The sequence below is a fragment of the Pagrus pagrus genome (genome assembly GCF_965226575.1).
Source record: "Pagrus pagrus genome assembly, chromosome: 12".
In the NCBI taxonomy this organism is placed as follows: Eukaryota; Metazoa; Chordata; class Actinopteri; order Spariformes; family Sparidae; genus Pagrus; species Pagrus pagrus.
In genome coordinates this window covers 1,145,149-1,159,877 of record NC_140196.1, presented here as the reverse complement: position 1 = coordinate 1,159,877, position 14,729 = coordinate 1,145,149, and the positions used below count along the sequence as shown (strand labels likewise).

General features: G+C 44.2%; 1 protein-coding gene across 1 annotated transcript; it reads right to left on the bottom strand.

The window, feature by feature from the left end:
- Window positions 1-1,282: 1,282 nt before the first annotated feature.
- nmnat2 (nicotinamide nucleotide adenylyltransferase 2) lies at window positions 1,283-14,554 on the bottom strand. Its single transcript, XM_084368150.1, has 11 exons — window positions 14,299-14,554; window positions 9,753-9,841; window positions 6,900-6,967; window positions 6,495-6,573; window positions 5,967-6,093; window positions 5,793-5,873; window positions 5,077-5,121; window positions 4,824-4,900; window positions 4,211-4,312; window positions 4,048-4,115; window positions 1,283-2,885 (listed from the first exon to the last, which is right to left on the bottom strand). Exons 1-11 carry the CDS (start codon window positions 14,381-14,383, stop codon window positions 2,783-2,785), a joined length of 924 nt encoding a protein of 307 aa, XP_084224276.1. The 5' UTR covers window positions 14,384-14,554; the 3' UTR covers window positions 1,283-2,782.
- Between the last annotated feature and the right edge of the window lie 175 nt (window positions 14,555-14,729).

Here is a 14,729-nt window from a genome sequence, read left to right as displayed (position 1 = left end):
ATCATCATCATCACCATCTTCACCATCATCATCTTCATCTTCATCATCATCATCATCATCATCATCATCATCATCACCATCATCACATCATCATCATCATCATCATCATCATCATCATCACCATCATCACATCATCATCACCACCATCACCATCTTCACCATCACCATCTTCATCATCATCATCTTCATCTTCATCATCATCATCATCATCATCATCATCATCATCACCATCTTCACCATCATCATCTTCATCATCATCACCATCAATGATTCCAGGACTCTTCTGACATTTGGAGGATACAAATTGCAAAAATCAAAAATCAATCAATAAATGGATCAATAAGTAATTAAGTTTCCATTAAATGAACCCAAAACGTCAGTTTACAAAATGTGACATGAATTTATATTTTATTTTTACTTTCCCACTTTATTTCTTAATGTATTATCTTTTTAATTGTCTTATTTACATATTTACTTCTGTGTTGTTTCCTTTAGATCTTATTAAATAAACATAAATACTTTAATACAAGTTTCAAACTGAAAATTGATCAAAAACAGAAACTGCTGAAGTATTTGTTGAAGCTCCGCCCACTTTGTATTCTTTTGTTTGTTTGTTCATAAAAAACATGTAAAAATTGTAAAAAGTAAAATAAATAAATAAATCAAACTGTGAAAAAAATGGGAAAGTAAATAAAAACAGAAACAAATCAAAATAATTCATGTCACATTTTATAAATCAGTTAAAGTCTCATTTAGTTTTAATGTCATTTAACAACATTGACTCGTTTATTGAACCACGTATTGATCTTTGATTTTGGCACTAAAGTCCAACTCAGTTATAATCATGAGGTTCTGCTGTCAGACGGCTGGACGTCCTGACGGCGCTGGTACCTCACAGAGCCTGAAGCAGCAGTACTGTTGCTATGGTTACCTGCAGGTGAGAGGTTAAACTGTTGACCTGAACTACGACCGATGAGTCTCTATGTACAGGTGGAGCTACAGAAGGACCTCAGGCCGAGCCGGGAGCTGAGCCGGACCCGTCGATCGGCCGAGACGATCAACGAGTTATTGATCTTCTCCGGTCGTCGACAGCGGGGCCTCGTGCAAGAACATCTGAGCAGTCGACGCTCTGACGTTTGACCTTTTCTGTCTTTAAAAGACGTCTTCATGAGGACGTTCGATTGAAATCAAGTTTTAATCACAAAAACGTCACCAAAGAGTAAATATTAGAAGTTGACAGTGAGTTTTAGGTCACGTTGGACATCAGCAGACAAACACAAAATACTGGTGGTCCGACTTTATTCGTTCTTTAAAAGTAGCAGTGTGTCAGTGTGTTCATGTGTTCATGTGTCAGTGTGTTCATGTGTTCATGTGTCAGTGTGTTCATGTGTTCATGTGTCAGTGTGTTCATGGAGTCAAACAGAGAAAAACACAAACAGTGAAGCAGAAATCTTTGTTGTTTGTTCAAACGTGTTTTGTTCTACAGTGAAATAATGAATCACTTTATCAGTGATCTCCTGTCGAGCTCTACAAGCTTCTGTCTCCTGTGGATCATCAGCTGCAGAGGATGTGATGACGCCTGAGGCTACCTGTTAGCTTTAGCCTGTTGTAGCATGATATCACCGGCATATTTAACTTTAACTTTTCTCATTCTCAGTTAAAACAAATCAGCAACAAATAATATTTTAGAAATCAGCTGGAGACTTTTCGATCAACTCGTAGAGCTAATGTTAGCTTGGTTAGCTAGATCGCTACAGGTCAGCTGAGATGACTTCCTGTCTGTTTCACACTTCACTGTCTGTTGACGCAGTAAATCTGCAGCTCTTGTCATTCAGCTAACGAAGATGGCGAGCTTAGTGAAAAAATATTAGCAGTTTTAAGTAGTTTTTTTCTGTCATTATTTGATGTTATTTTGATGATTTTGTAAGTTTTTTTTAATGAAAACACTAATGATGTCAAAAATATGGATGTATTGATGCGCATTGATTGTGAATATTTGAAACGGTGAAGGAGTTTCGATCCATCGCCACCAGCTGAGTTGACACGTTATTTTTAACGGTCTTTTCTGAAGAGAAAAAAGTTTCTAAAAATCTTAATCTAATGTTGCAGTCAGTCTCTTGTTCTCTGCTGCTGTCCAAGAAAAGAAGTCGTACGTCGTTGTCGGCTTTTAATACAAATCTAGAATTTGTGCCTCCATGTTGAGTCAGTTTATCCAAAATATCGATATTTTTCAAGGTTGACTGTCGTTAGAAAGTCCAGCATGGTGACACTGGAAGGACCACTGTATTTTTTAGATGCTAAAAAGAAATGGATTCGTACGTCTTGTTCTTGCGCGAGGCCCACAGACCCGGTGGTGTTTCAGCTGATCGGCGCCCTGACACAGAAGAAGAGTTGAGCATGCCGGCCGAGTGTCATGCACCCCCAAACTTTAATAAAGACAGAAAACAGAGTGAGAAAACACTGCCGCCAGAGCAAAAATACATCAGTGACCTCTGCAGCCCTTTGGGATTACCTCCGTACCTTGTCTCCAGCACCCCCCAATCATCCCAAAATGCCCCCCGCCCCCTCCCCGATGGTAAAGTCACATGACACAGACAGAAGGAGGGACACGAATGCTCCTGTTGGAAAGCGACAGCTCAAAGAAGAGTATATGTTTGACACAGAAGACAGAGAAGGAAGTTCTCGTTTTTTTAGGGGGCGGGGTTTATATTTATAACGATGATGGTGGTTGTAGGTACCCTCCCCCACACTCCTCCTGATCTCATGCGCCGGCTCGTCGTCTCTATCCTGAGGCGTTGATGTACAGCTGACTCTGCAGGATGTAGTCGATGACCGGCTGACTCAGGTAGTCCACGACGTGACCGTCACCGTGCTGCAGGGCCAGTCTGAGGAGGAGGAGCAGGAGGAAGAGGACGTGAGACAGTAAATCAGTTTGTACATTTAATATTAAACCTGTTAAACTTCATCACTGTCCTACAACAAACATGTTTCTCCAAACAGCAACAAGCATTTCTCAGCTAACCTGATTGATTCACATGAAGATACGTGACCTTTACGTCTTTTGTTAAACCCTGATGTTCTGTTGTACGGCTCAGTCACAGCAGCATTTACACAGCAAACATGAAACATGAAACAAAAGGACACAGTGTGGCTGTAGCATTTAGCTTCAGAGCAGCTGTAAGGTCCTGAACTCTTAGAGCCAGTTCACAGCTGACGTTCACATCTGTCCTGAGTGACCAGCTGTCACTTCCTGCTCGATATGAAACTAACCCGTCCATCACTGACAAACAGACGCCATGTTTCTACTCAAAGACAGAAAGAAGTTCATGCAGAACATTTGCTGAATTTACAAGAAGGAACAAATCAGTCAGAATCAGTCAGAGACAGAGTTTCACACAGTTTATAAAGTGTCTCCAACTCAGCAACTCACTAAACTGACACATTTGTTAAGGGAGTCTGGGGACAAAGAAGTCGCCTATACTGGTTACTGTTTAGTGTGTTTGTAAAATGTGACATGTTTAGATCAATAAAATGTTTCTTCTTTCATAAATTGAGTGTAAATGGTGAAATCAGTGTAAACAGTGTGTTCAAACAGCTGCTAAATGTTGGCAGGTAAGACTTTAGCACTTTAGACACAGAAGCAGACAGGCTGGTACAGCCATGCTGCCACAAACTGACACTTTGTACAAGGAAACAAACAACTTACTGTTTTCATTTAATGCTGAATTTACAAGAAGGAGACAATGATTCAGAGTCTGTCAGAGACAGAGTTTCACTACGTTACAAAGTTTGTTTTAACTCAACAACTCTTAAAATCACCACATTTGTTAAGGGAGTCTGGTGATGATCAGTGTGTTCAGAAACAGCTGCTGCTGACACTGACAGGTGAACAGAGACCAACACACTGGTACAGATACAAGTTAAAACCTGTAACAACAGTTTGTGCTGAAACAGACCTGAGGTAAAAGTCCTGCTGTCGTGTTAAAATAAAATTTGCTTTATGGACTAAATATTTAACAGTAACATCAGTCTGAGTAAAATCCTCACCTGCTCTTGGTCGAGCTGACGATGGACATCGGGTGGGTCATCTCATCGTTCACCACTATGATGTTGTCCTGAAACCAAAGACGAGACAATGAAGAGGACGTCTCTCTACCGGACAGAGTACAGGTGGACGTCAGCAGCTGTGACTGTGGTGTTCTGCTCTGACCTTGTACTTGCGGAGGATGGAGGAGTGATTCATGATCCTCTCTGTGTCGGCTCCGTCACGAGGAACCACCACGATCCCAAAATCCCCCACGATCACCTCCATCTGAAACCAGAGAGAGAGACCGCCGTCAGCCGCCGCTCAGGGTCTGAAGGCTGAAGGTGATTCCAGCGTCACACCAGCTTCATGACACGTTTTGGACCCGATCGGATCGGGTTTGTCAGAATTCACAAATATATCTTGAAGCAAAACCTTTGTTAACTCGTTCCCTCACGTCTTCAATAACATCTTAAAATGATTAAATACTCTACTAGTTTTATGAATAATGTAATTCACACTCTGTCATCGTCTCTTGCTAACAGCTAGCATAGCATTCATATTAGCATGTTGGTTTGTTTGTTAGCAGGTCGTAGGAACAGAACGCTGCATGCTCTGGGTCGTCGCGGTCTCGTTCTGGTGATGTTTCCTTCATCAACAACATCGAAACGACCCGTCGGTTATCACGACCCGTCGGTTATCACGATACAGGTCAGAGGAAAGAGCTGAGGGGCGGGGCCACATGGTGGATTGGGGCAGGGTCAAAGGCAGGGTGGGGGCGGGGCTACAGTGTGCTTACATCACTGTCCTTCCACAGGCCAGGGATGCAGAAGGACTCCAGGAGATCACTGCCACACAGGAGCAAGATGCGTAACTCTACAGACGACACACAGGCAGGAGGAAAGAGACACGCCCTCAGTAAACAACATGTTTACTGCACACAAACAGAGTAAACAACATGTTTACTGCACACAAACAAACCAGACAGGAAGGAAACCAGAGGACACAACACACCAGTGAGTTCAGGGTCAGAGAGAGAAGACACGACTCACCGATCTCCTCGTATCTCATCGCTGTCCCCAGGTTCGCATTCTCATCTGACAGAGAGACAAAACATCATCAGTTCATACACGTACGGAGACGTACGGAGGCCCAGAGGGGTCAGTTTATAGATGTTATTATTATTCACTCATTCACTACTGAAGTCCAGCTGTGATGTGTCTGCAGGGTCGTGTATGACGCAACAGTTCGCCTTCGCTGCCACTTTTTCTTTGAACGTGGAGCTTAAAACATTAATGATGGCGGCTGATACTGAGGTGATCTGTCCAGTCTGTGGTGTTGAGCTCACTGACAGACGGGTCCTGCTGAACAGAACTGAGCCATCGTTAACGTTATTGGTCAAAGCTTTTCAAAATGTCTGCCGTCAAAAAGGTCTATACTGATGAGCCAGAGACCGCTGTTCAACACTGCGCTACGACATTTGTAAGTGTGACGTTGGGACATTTTCCAGTCATGTTTGTGGAGACAGAACCAGTACTGAGCCCGGATATGACCAAGTGGTTTTTGTGCCTAAACTTGACCAGAACATAAGAAACTGAAAACTGAACCCAAAGACTGGTACATTGCCAGCTTGTTGTTAAGATGGACATGAATAAAGAAATAAATGTTGGTGTGATGGTTCCCCAGGCGTCTGCTGGCAGGATGAACTCTGGTGGACTGTCTGTCTGCTGTGTCTTCCTCTCCCTCCTCTCTGAATGTTTCTACTCACCGACGAAGGTGAAGCGCTCGATGTGAGGACGGACGCAGCAGATCTTCCCCAAACTCTCACTGACCTTCCCCCACAGTTTGACTGAGCACAGAAACAACACATCGTTAACACTTTGCTGTTTTATTCAGAATCAAACCTGATGGACTCATTCACAACTGGAGGGATGTGACTCACTGGCCGTGGGCTTGTGAGTCATGTTGTTGTGGTTCTGGTAGATGGGAGGAGTCTGGTTCTGTGGCTGACCAATCACAGGAGTCGTTGATGGCGTGTTGACGTTGGACAGTATACAGCCGGTGACTCTCTGAGGAGGGAAGACATCTTCATCAATACTCCAGGAGACAGACAGGCTGAAGTGTGTCCCATCAGAAGTCAGACGGTGTAGATCTGTTGGGTTTGACTGTTTCTCCCATAGACTTCAATACAGCTGAAACCACAGTCTGACACCATCCTGGTTTGTTCTCAGTTATTTTACTTCAGCTGCCAGTTTTTTCTGTCGCCAGCTTTTTATTGTTCACACTTTTATATTTTGACCTCTCAGCTCACTTCCTGTTGGACGACCTGTCTGAATGTGTCACAACCTTTTAGATACTAGATATATATTATTCTGTTGTCGCGTGTCTGAATCATCCAGTGAAATAGTTCAGACTGTCACAGAGGAATATTCAATATAAATACTTGATATGATAATAAACCAGTTCTGACCTTCATCAGGTCGCGGTGATGCTCCAGCACGCTGCAGGTCGTCTGCCAGGTGTCCTGGTAACACTCCCAGGGGTCCACCCTGCACCAAACCCCAGAGAGAAACACACACATTTAAGTTACAGGACGAGACAGCCGGGTCTAGATTATTATCAGAACATCCTGTTCTGAAGCAGCTGCTCGTCTGTTCACAACAAATAAAACACAATCAATCATTAAAAACCGATTACTGAAGTGCTCCTCAGTCATGACACGCTCACCTGTAACTAATCCACCTGTTACCTGTGGAGCAGTCTGTTGTCGCTCCTGTCACGCTGACATCAGATTCACAATAATCAATAAATCTGATGAGGCTGTAAACATTGATCTCTTACCGTCAACATCACACAGATATGAATGCTGCCTCACCTGATCCAATCAGAGGACTGCACGGCCAGCTGACACATGGTGAGACGATGTCTGCTGGGCACCAAGCCCTGCACACACACACACACACACACACACACACACACACACACACACACACACACACACACAAATAAATCAGTGATTGATTGATTGCTGCAGCTGATTGAACTGATCTGACACGTGGAAGATAAAAACAGTGCTGAGAAACAGATTCTGGGTCCGTTTTGTACACAACAATGAAGCGTCTCCAGAGCAACAGCAGCTAAGGCTCATGGGTATTGTAGTATCAGTGCCGTCTGAACACAAACAGAGTGCAGGTACTTCAGACTGGAGGTCAGAGAGAGTTTCTACATGGTGCAGCAGCGAGGACAACACTGATATGTGTCGTGGTTTACTTTTTGGTTCAGGTGTTTCCTGTTTTATTTTGTAGTTCTCTCCTCATGTGTCGTGTTTTACTTTCCACTTCCTGTCTTTGTGTTTCTCCCAGGTATTTGTTGATGGCTCTATGTAGCCTCTCTTGTGTATTTAAGTCCGTGATGTTGCTCCAGCTCAGTCTGTTCTCTGGTCCTGTTTTACTCTTCGTGTCTCCGGTGCTTCAGTGGTTTGTACTTTATTTACGTTTTGTATTTTTGTGCTCCTGCCTGCGTCTTCTGTTTCCTGTTGCCTTCTGTAACTTGCTCTTTGTATTTTTGTATTTGATGTTGACATCATCTTTGTTTTTTTACGCTCTGCCTTTTTTCTTTCTCCTGGCTGCCTCCTCATCTCTTGTGTTTGGTCCCTTTTTGTTAAAAATGCTACAGAAATATGATTTAACTGTTTGCAGCTCTGCAGGTCGGTACTGATCTCTACAGGTCAGCACTGGTCTCTACTGGTCAGCACTGATCTCTACAGGTCAGCACTGGTCTCTACTGGTCAGCACTGATCTCTACTGGTCAGCACTGATCTCTACAGGTCAGCACTGGTCTCTACAGGTCAGCACTGATCTCTACTGGTCAGCACTGGTCTCTACAGGTCAGCACTGATCTCTACTGGTCAGCACTGGTCTCTTCAGGTCAGCACCGATCTCTACAGGTCAGCACCGATCTCTACAGGTCAGCACTGGTCTCTACTGGTCAGCACTGGTTTCTACTGGTCTGCACTGGTCTCTACTGGTCAGCACTGATCTCTACAGGTCAGCACTGATCTCTACTGGTCAGCACTGGTCTCTACAGGTCAGCACCGATCTCTACAGGTCAGCACTGATCTCAACAGGTCAGCACTGATCTCTACTGGTCAGCACTGGTTTCTACTGGTCTGCACTGGTCTCAACAGGTCAGCACTGGTCTCTTCAGGTCAGCACTGGTCTCTACTGGTCAGCACTGATCTCTTCAGGTCAGCACTGGTCTCTACTGGTCAGCACTGGTCTCTACTGGTCAGCACTGGTCTCTTCAGGTCAGCACTGGTCTCTACTGGTCAGCACTGGTCTCTACTGGTCAGCACTGGTCTCTTCAGGTCAGCACTGGTCTCTACTGGTCAGCACTGGTCTCTACTGTAGGTGCAGTAAAAAAAAGATTAGGAACAGGAAGTCATTAAAACTGAGTCCTTCTTCACTATTACTGATGTTTGTTCTTAGTCAGCAGCTGTTTAACTGCCGCAGCCACATCAGGATGCTCAGGTCTACATCCATTAAACTTAATGATGTAATATGTAATATAATGGTCAGTGTTTTGAAGGGAGGGATTGAACTCAGCCTCTGAGAATGATGGAGGTCAGTGTGAAGACAGAGGACAGTACAGAGGTGATTTACAGCGGGTCTGGCCAGGACTATGACTCCGAGGACGAGAGGACAGGAGAGGACAGAGAGAGAGAGTCGGACATCATCAGCGTGTAGAGCTGGAATATTTTCCCTGTGAACTGAGGATTTATTTGGACTGAACCAGACGTGACTGTGGAGACAAACCAACACTGTTCTGATGACTCTGACTCAGTTTGTGTCCAGTTTGAATGAAGTGTGTTAACGAGGCGATTAAACTTGTCTGAGTTCAGTCACAGAGAGAAACTTGAGTTTAGACGGTGGACGTTTGTATTTTTCTGTTTTTAATGACAATAGATGTCAAAATATTTCCTTTCTTCACATTTAGTGAGTTTATTTTGTTGACTTATTGGACTCAGCAGTGAACTGACTGCTTTTACATCTCCAGCTGAAACTACAGGCTGTCAGACTATCACCTCTGAGCTACACAGTGCTGTTAGCAGCTAGCTGGTTAGCATGCTAACTTCAGGAGACATCTCTGTAACACAGAACAGAGACGTGTTTGACATCAACACTGATGTTGCTTCAGTCTGTTCATCATGTTAGTATGATCTGTTACAGACGGATCCTTTAAGTGTCCAGTATCTATGGTTGGTACTGTAGCTGCGTACTTATACTGTATATGACTAGTACTTAATGATTAATGTATATGAACTATTAACCTTCTAACCTTCATCTGTTTGGATCAGGTGTGATAATACCTGACGTGTTAACAAGCTGATAATTAATGCTAGTCATCTGCACCATTAAACTGTGAGCTGAAGTACTGATGTGAGACTGTGAAGCGAGCAGGAAGCTTCCTGGTGTCTCACAGTGCTCCTCAGCATCTATTATTCATGTAGTGTGTTTCTGTAGAGGAACAGTAAAAGTAGGACAAGAGCTTCATTAATTCCAGCAGGAAAACAACAGCAGCAGCACGAGGACGCTGCTGGATGTGATGTTATCTCTAATGTCTTCAACATGCGAGACACACAGCCTGCTGCTGCTGTACTCTCATCACAAACCGCTTCAATAAACCAGCTGACATTTCAGAAATAAAGTGGATTTTCTTCATGACTTACAGGTTTCCCGTACGAGTCGTGCACCGGAGAGATGATTCCTCCGATCACGATGAAACGACCTGTTTTGTGCAGATATTCTCTGGCTTTTTCTGCAAACACACAAACAAAGAGAAAAAGTCCAGGGATGAAAATTTAAACAACGTGAAGACAGAATCATCACTGAGCTTTAAAACACATTAACTCTGCTCAGAGCAGAAACACATTCATGATCATATCTATAAGAATATTCTGCTCCGCCCCACGTTGACGATATTAAACAACAAAGATTATTTTCATGGCTTCATTGTTGTTTGGTCATAAAATATCATAAAATAGTGAAACATTTCGATCAGTGCTAAGATATCTACATGTAACGAGCCGACAGCCGAGAATTTAAATGACTCAAATAGATAATTCAGTACTTTTAACAGTGTTCCTTCAATTTCCGCACATGGTTGGAAAATGAGTCCTTCAGAAAAACAAAACTGCGTTCGATCTTCGGTCAGTTTCAAATGTTATATTTGCTTAAAGACACACAGTATGTAATTTCTGCCACTAGGGGGCTCTGTATCAAATCAAAAGTAAAGACATTTGCAGCCAAGCCTCGATGAAGAGCTCCAGACTCTGAAGACAGTTTTTGTAGTGGTCAAACTGTGATTGGCCACGTGATGCACTGCGGCCCAAACGGACTTGTTCCTGTAAGCTAACATTGTGAAAGAAGCTGGTTTGCAGATCCAGACCTCCTGGAGGAACAAACACCTGGAGTCACATCAGATTCTGATCCGGAGCTGTTTACTGACGGGAGGAGAGCTCAGAGTTACTTTTGAACTTGTGGGATTAGAAAGTGGATTTATCTTCACTCCTGTTTATCAGCCTGACTGCAGCAGTGACCCGGAGGTGACCTCCAGGTTCTGTAATGTTGACTGCTGACTGGAGCTGGAGGGGAAATGGTCTTTACCTCATGAACGTAACATTACAGAGAGGAGAGAGAGAGAACCAGAACCAGAACCAGAGTCTCTGCTGAGTGCTGACTTCACTCAGAGCTTCACCTAAACAAAAATAACCCTGCGTTCAGACTCATTCTCTGGTGGTGAACACACCGTTAAACAACCACCACTGCTGATCTAAATCTGTCTCTGTGACTCGGACCAGGTGTTTTAAAGTTTTCTTCTCGTTATGTTTCGTCTCGTTCTCTGACTTCCTCCCTGACTCTGCTGAAGTTACAGACCAGATGAAACGCAGCGTTACTTTGAGGAAACTTGTGGATTTCTCTGGATTGATGTAAGGACACTTATTTCTTTTCAGGACTTATTGAATCTCGTGTTCATGCTCAGTGTTTCCTCTGGACATTAGTTTTGGACTTCTATCAGATGCAGCTGAAGTTTCTCTGTGAGGTTGTTCTGGCCCTCAGTTGTGTCTTCAGTCTCTGAGCAGCTCCTCGGATCAGAACAAAGACTTCTTGACTCGTAGCTGCTGGCTGTTATTTTGGAAACTCAGCTCCGGACTTCGTCTGCACTCCCAACTAACTTTTTCTTAAAGGAGAACGACTGAACGGTCTGTTACCGCGGCGACAGTGACGCTAACGAGCTCTTTGAGCAGGATGTGACTGACGGAGGGATTTGTTTGACTCGTTGGCAGAGTGTCACTGTGTCACTGCGATCGTTGGGAATCTGAGGCTGAAACAAACTCAGTGTTGTTATAAAGATGATTTTCAGACAGAGCAGGAAACTTTGAATCTATTTATTCCACTCAGTGATCAATAAATCATCTTCAGCTGTGTTTGTTTTAATATCTGGACACATTGTCACTACATATGTCATTATAACGAACTGTCACTTTATTTTGTCACATTACAACATGTTTTCATTATTTTACCAGTTCAGAACAAATCTTCCACTTTTTTGTGTCCCGTTTCATTTTCTGTTCACTTCTTTACTTTTCAGAAGAAACCGAGTTTTGTGTCCAGCTGCAGACGAGGAGGACGGTGAGTTTAAGGTCATCGTGACTTTAATCCTCTGAGTGAGAAGACGACTGTTTCCTGCCGTCGTGTTGTGATGACCTCAGTCTCTGCTGATGACTCAGGTGTTCATTAAATAACGATGATGAATCTCATTAAACTGACGTCCTCGCTGACTGACAGAGGAACATTTAAACTCTGTTAGTCATGTTTCATGTGAAATACTTCCCTCATAAAACAGTACATTAACCGAAGTACTGTACACAGATTCAAGGTACTTGTACTCTACTTGAGTATTTGTATTGTATGTAAATCTCTGCTTCTACATCTCAGATCTCAGAGGGAAGTATTGTACTTTTACTCCACTACATTTACATACTGTACTTCAGTAAGGTTTTTATTGCAGGACTTTTACTTGTACTCAAGTATTTTATGAGTACTTTACTGCAGTAAAGGATCTGAGTACTTCACATTAGAACTGACTTTGGCCTTTACGTTGTGATGAATCCACTCCTGCTGGATGTTTCGTGGTGCTCTCATTAACTTCCCGTCTCCACCTTCAGAGGACGATGGAGACGAGGAGCTGCTGGTGGAAATAGGTCATGATGGGAACATGGCTGCTGCGCTGCTGCATCGTCAGACTCCACATCCACATCAGAGCGTCTGAGCACGACGCTCGTGAGCTCAGGTTTGGAGATGAATGTTGAATCATTTCTCTGAATGAAGCATCTCGATGCAGAAGTCCTGTCTGAAACCAGAGCGTTTACAGCCTCTTCAAACATGTTTGATTCAGTTTGAATAAAGATCCAAGCGTCCACAGTTTGTTCCTCCGCGTCACCATGAGTCAGCTGGACAACACATGACTGACAGCAACATGAACCCTCCCCTCACGTCTGATTGGATGACACACAGCTCCCTGGCCTGTCATTGGTCTGTGCTCCTGATTGTCAGATTGTAGAAGCGTGGCGGCTCTTAGAGATGAATTATCAGATTTTTTATAATCGTCCACCAACATCAGTTTGAGCAGAGAAACATGACGGCCTGCACTTCTGAGTCTGATGCTGCAGCTTGTGTCCAGTGGTGGCTGAAGCGCTCCTGAAGTATGAAGAGTTAGAACAGCTGAAGTCCGGCGGGTCGGAGGTTGGACGGGTCACACGCTGGACTTTTCTCTTCAGAGAGTCAAGACTGATGTGTTTACGTTCTTACGAGGCAGTTTTTTTAACCCAAAGTCTGAACCAGAACCAAACTGTGACTGTCTCACAGCATTAAAGGGAAACTCCACCAGTTTTACACATGGACGTGTTGACAGGAGCTGTGGAGAACTGCTGCATATGTGAAAACTGTTAAAGTTTTTGTGGCTCCAGACGTTGCATGTGATCTGATAAACTGCCCCCAGTGATGTCACTATGCATTGTGGGTAATGTAGGCTACAGGGTCTGACTAACACTGTCCTCCTGTAACACTGTTGGACTCATGTGGACAGTTTAAAAACAAATGAACCGAAGATATCACCCTTATTATTTCACACATCCTTCTTCCTTTTTAAAACCTGGAGCCTACATTACCCACAATGCAACTTAGCCCCAGAGTGACATCACTGGAGGTCATTTATCAGGTATGCAGCACCTGATAAATCTGATTTATTTACACCCTTTAAAACTTTAGATCTTCACTGTAGCTGCAAGGCTAAAAGGACGGCGAGACGTCACCTGACTTTATATCATCAGGAGGAGGAGATGACTGAGGTTAATGTTTGGGCGAACTGTTCCTTTAATTTCCTTTTTTACATTAATTCAAATTAAGACCCTTTAAATGTGTAAGCTGAGGGTTGTTCACATATTTGGTTCATTTTACTGATTCTTTGCCCTTTAAACACCTCGACCTGTGCAGACGGTCTGTTCAATAATACCTGTTCATGAAGCCCCTTGAAACGGCGTCATGACGTCATTATTAGAGATAAAGCAGTTATATAAAATCATCTCCTGATGAAACCGCCTGAACTCAAACATGTGATGGTTGTTTTGTAACAGCAGCAACGTGAATCTGAATAATTCATCAGCTGCTGTTCCACCGCAGCTCCTCTCTCATTAACTCCTCTGTAATGACGCAGGAAACCGCCGCTGAGCAAGGCACCACCTGCTGCTGGGGCTCCTGTGTGTGTGCGTGTGTGTGTGAGTGTGAGTGTGTGTGAGTGTGTGTGTCTGCATCATGTTTGTGTCGGGCTGAACTGATCCTCTGGAGGATCCGTCAGGAGAGGCTGCTTTCTTTTCTGGGCTGCGCCACACGCTGCGTGAGGCCTGCGGAGCGCCGACACGGAACATTTCCGCCTTTAACGTGTAAAAACGGGCCCGGACTGGACGAAGCGGGTCACACTGTGTCGTCAGTGTGTGATTATTGTGTTCTTGTTTGTGTTTTCTACAAATTCTGCTGGATGTGGAGCCGTCGGCCATTTCAGCACCACCCTGCTGGACAGCGACCAATCACAACACACCAAACCTCATTCATATTTCTCTCATTTTTAGCTCACATACGACACGTTGCTGTTATTAGAGAGGGTTTATCTCCCGGTACCACACACACACACACACACACACACACACACACACTCACCGAACATATGGATGTGTCCCTTGGTGATGGGGTTGAAGCTGCCGCAGGACAGCAGGATGACGTGGGTTTTGGTGGTTTCTGTCATGGTGTCTGTCGGTCTCTGCCGCTTGTCTTGAGTCCCGGTCCGGTCCGGTCCCGGTCCTGTGTGCCTCTGTGCTCCCGGGTCGTCGGTTGTTTGTAGCAGGCAGCAGCCGCAGAGAGAGAGGCGAGGCTGGTGTGTCTGCGGCAGGAAGCAGCGTCAGTGTGTTAAAGAGACACGACAGCACGGAGACACCGAGCGGAACCAATCATCACTGAGGTCCAATCAGAAGACAGAGACACAGCAGAACCAATCATCACTGAGGTCCAATCAGAAGACAGAGACACAGCAGAACCAATCATCACTGAGGTCCGATCAGAGACAGAGACACTGACACCTGTCTTCATGTGTC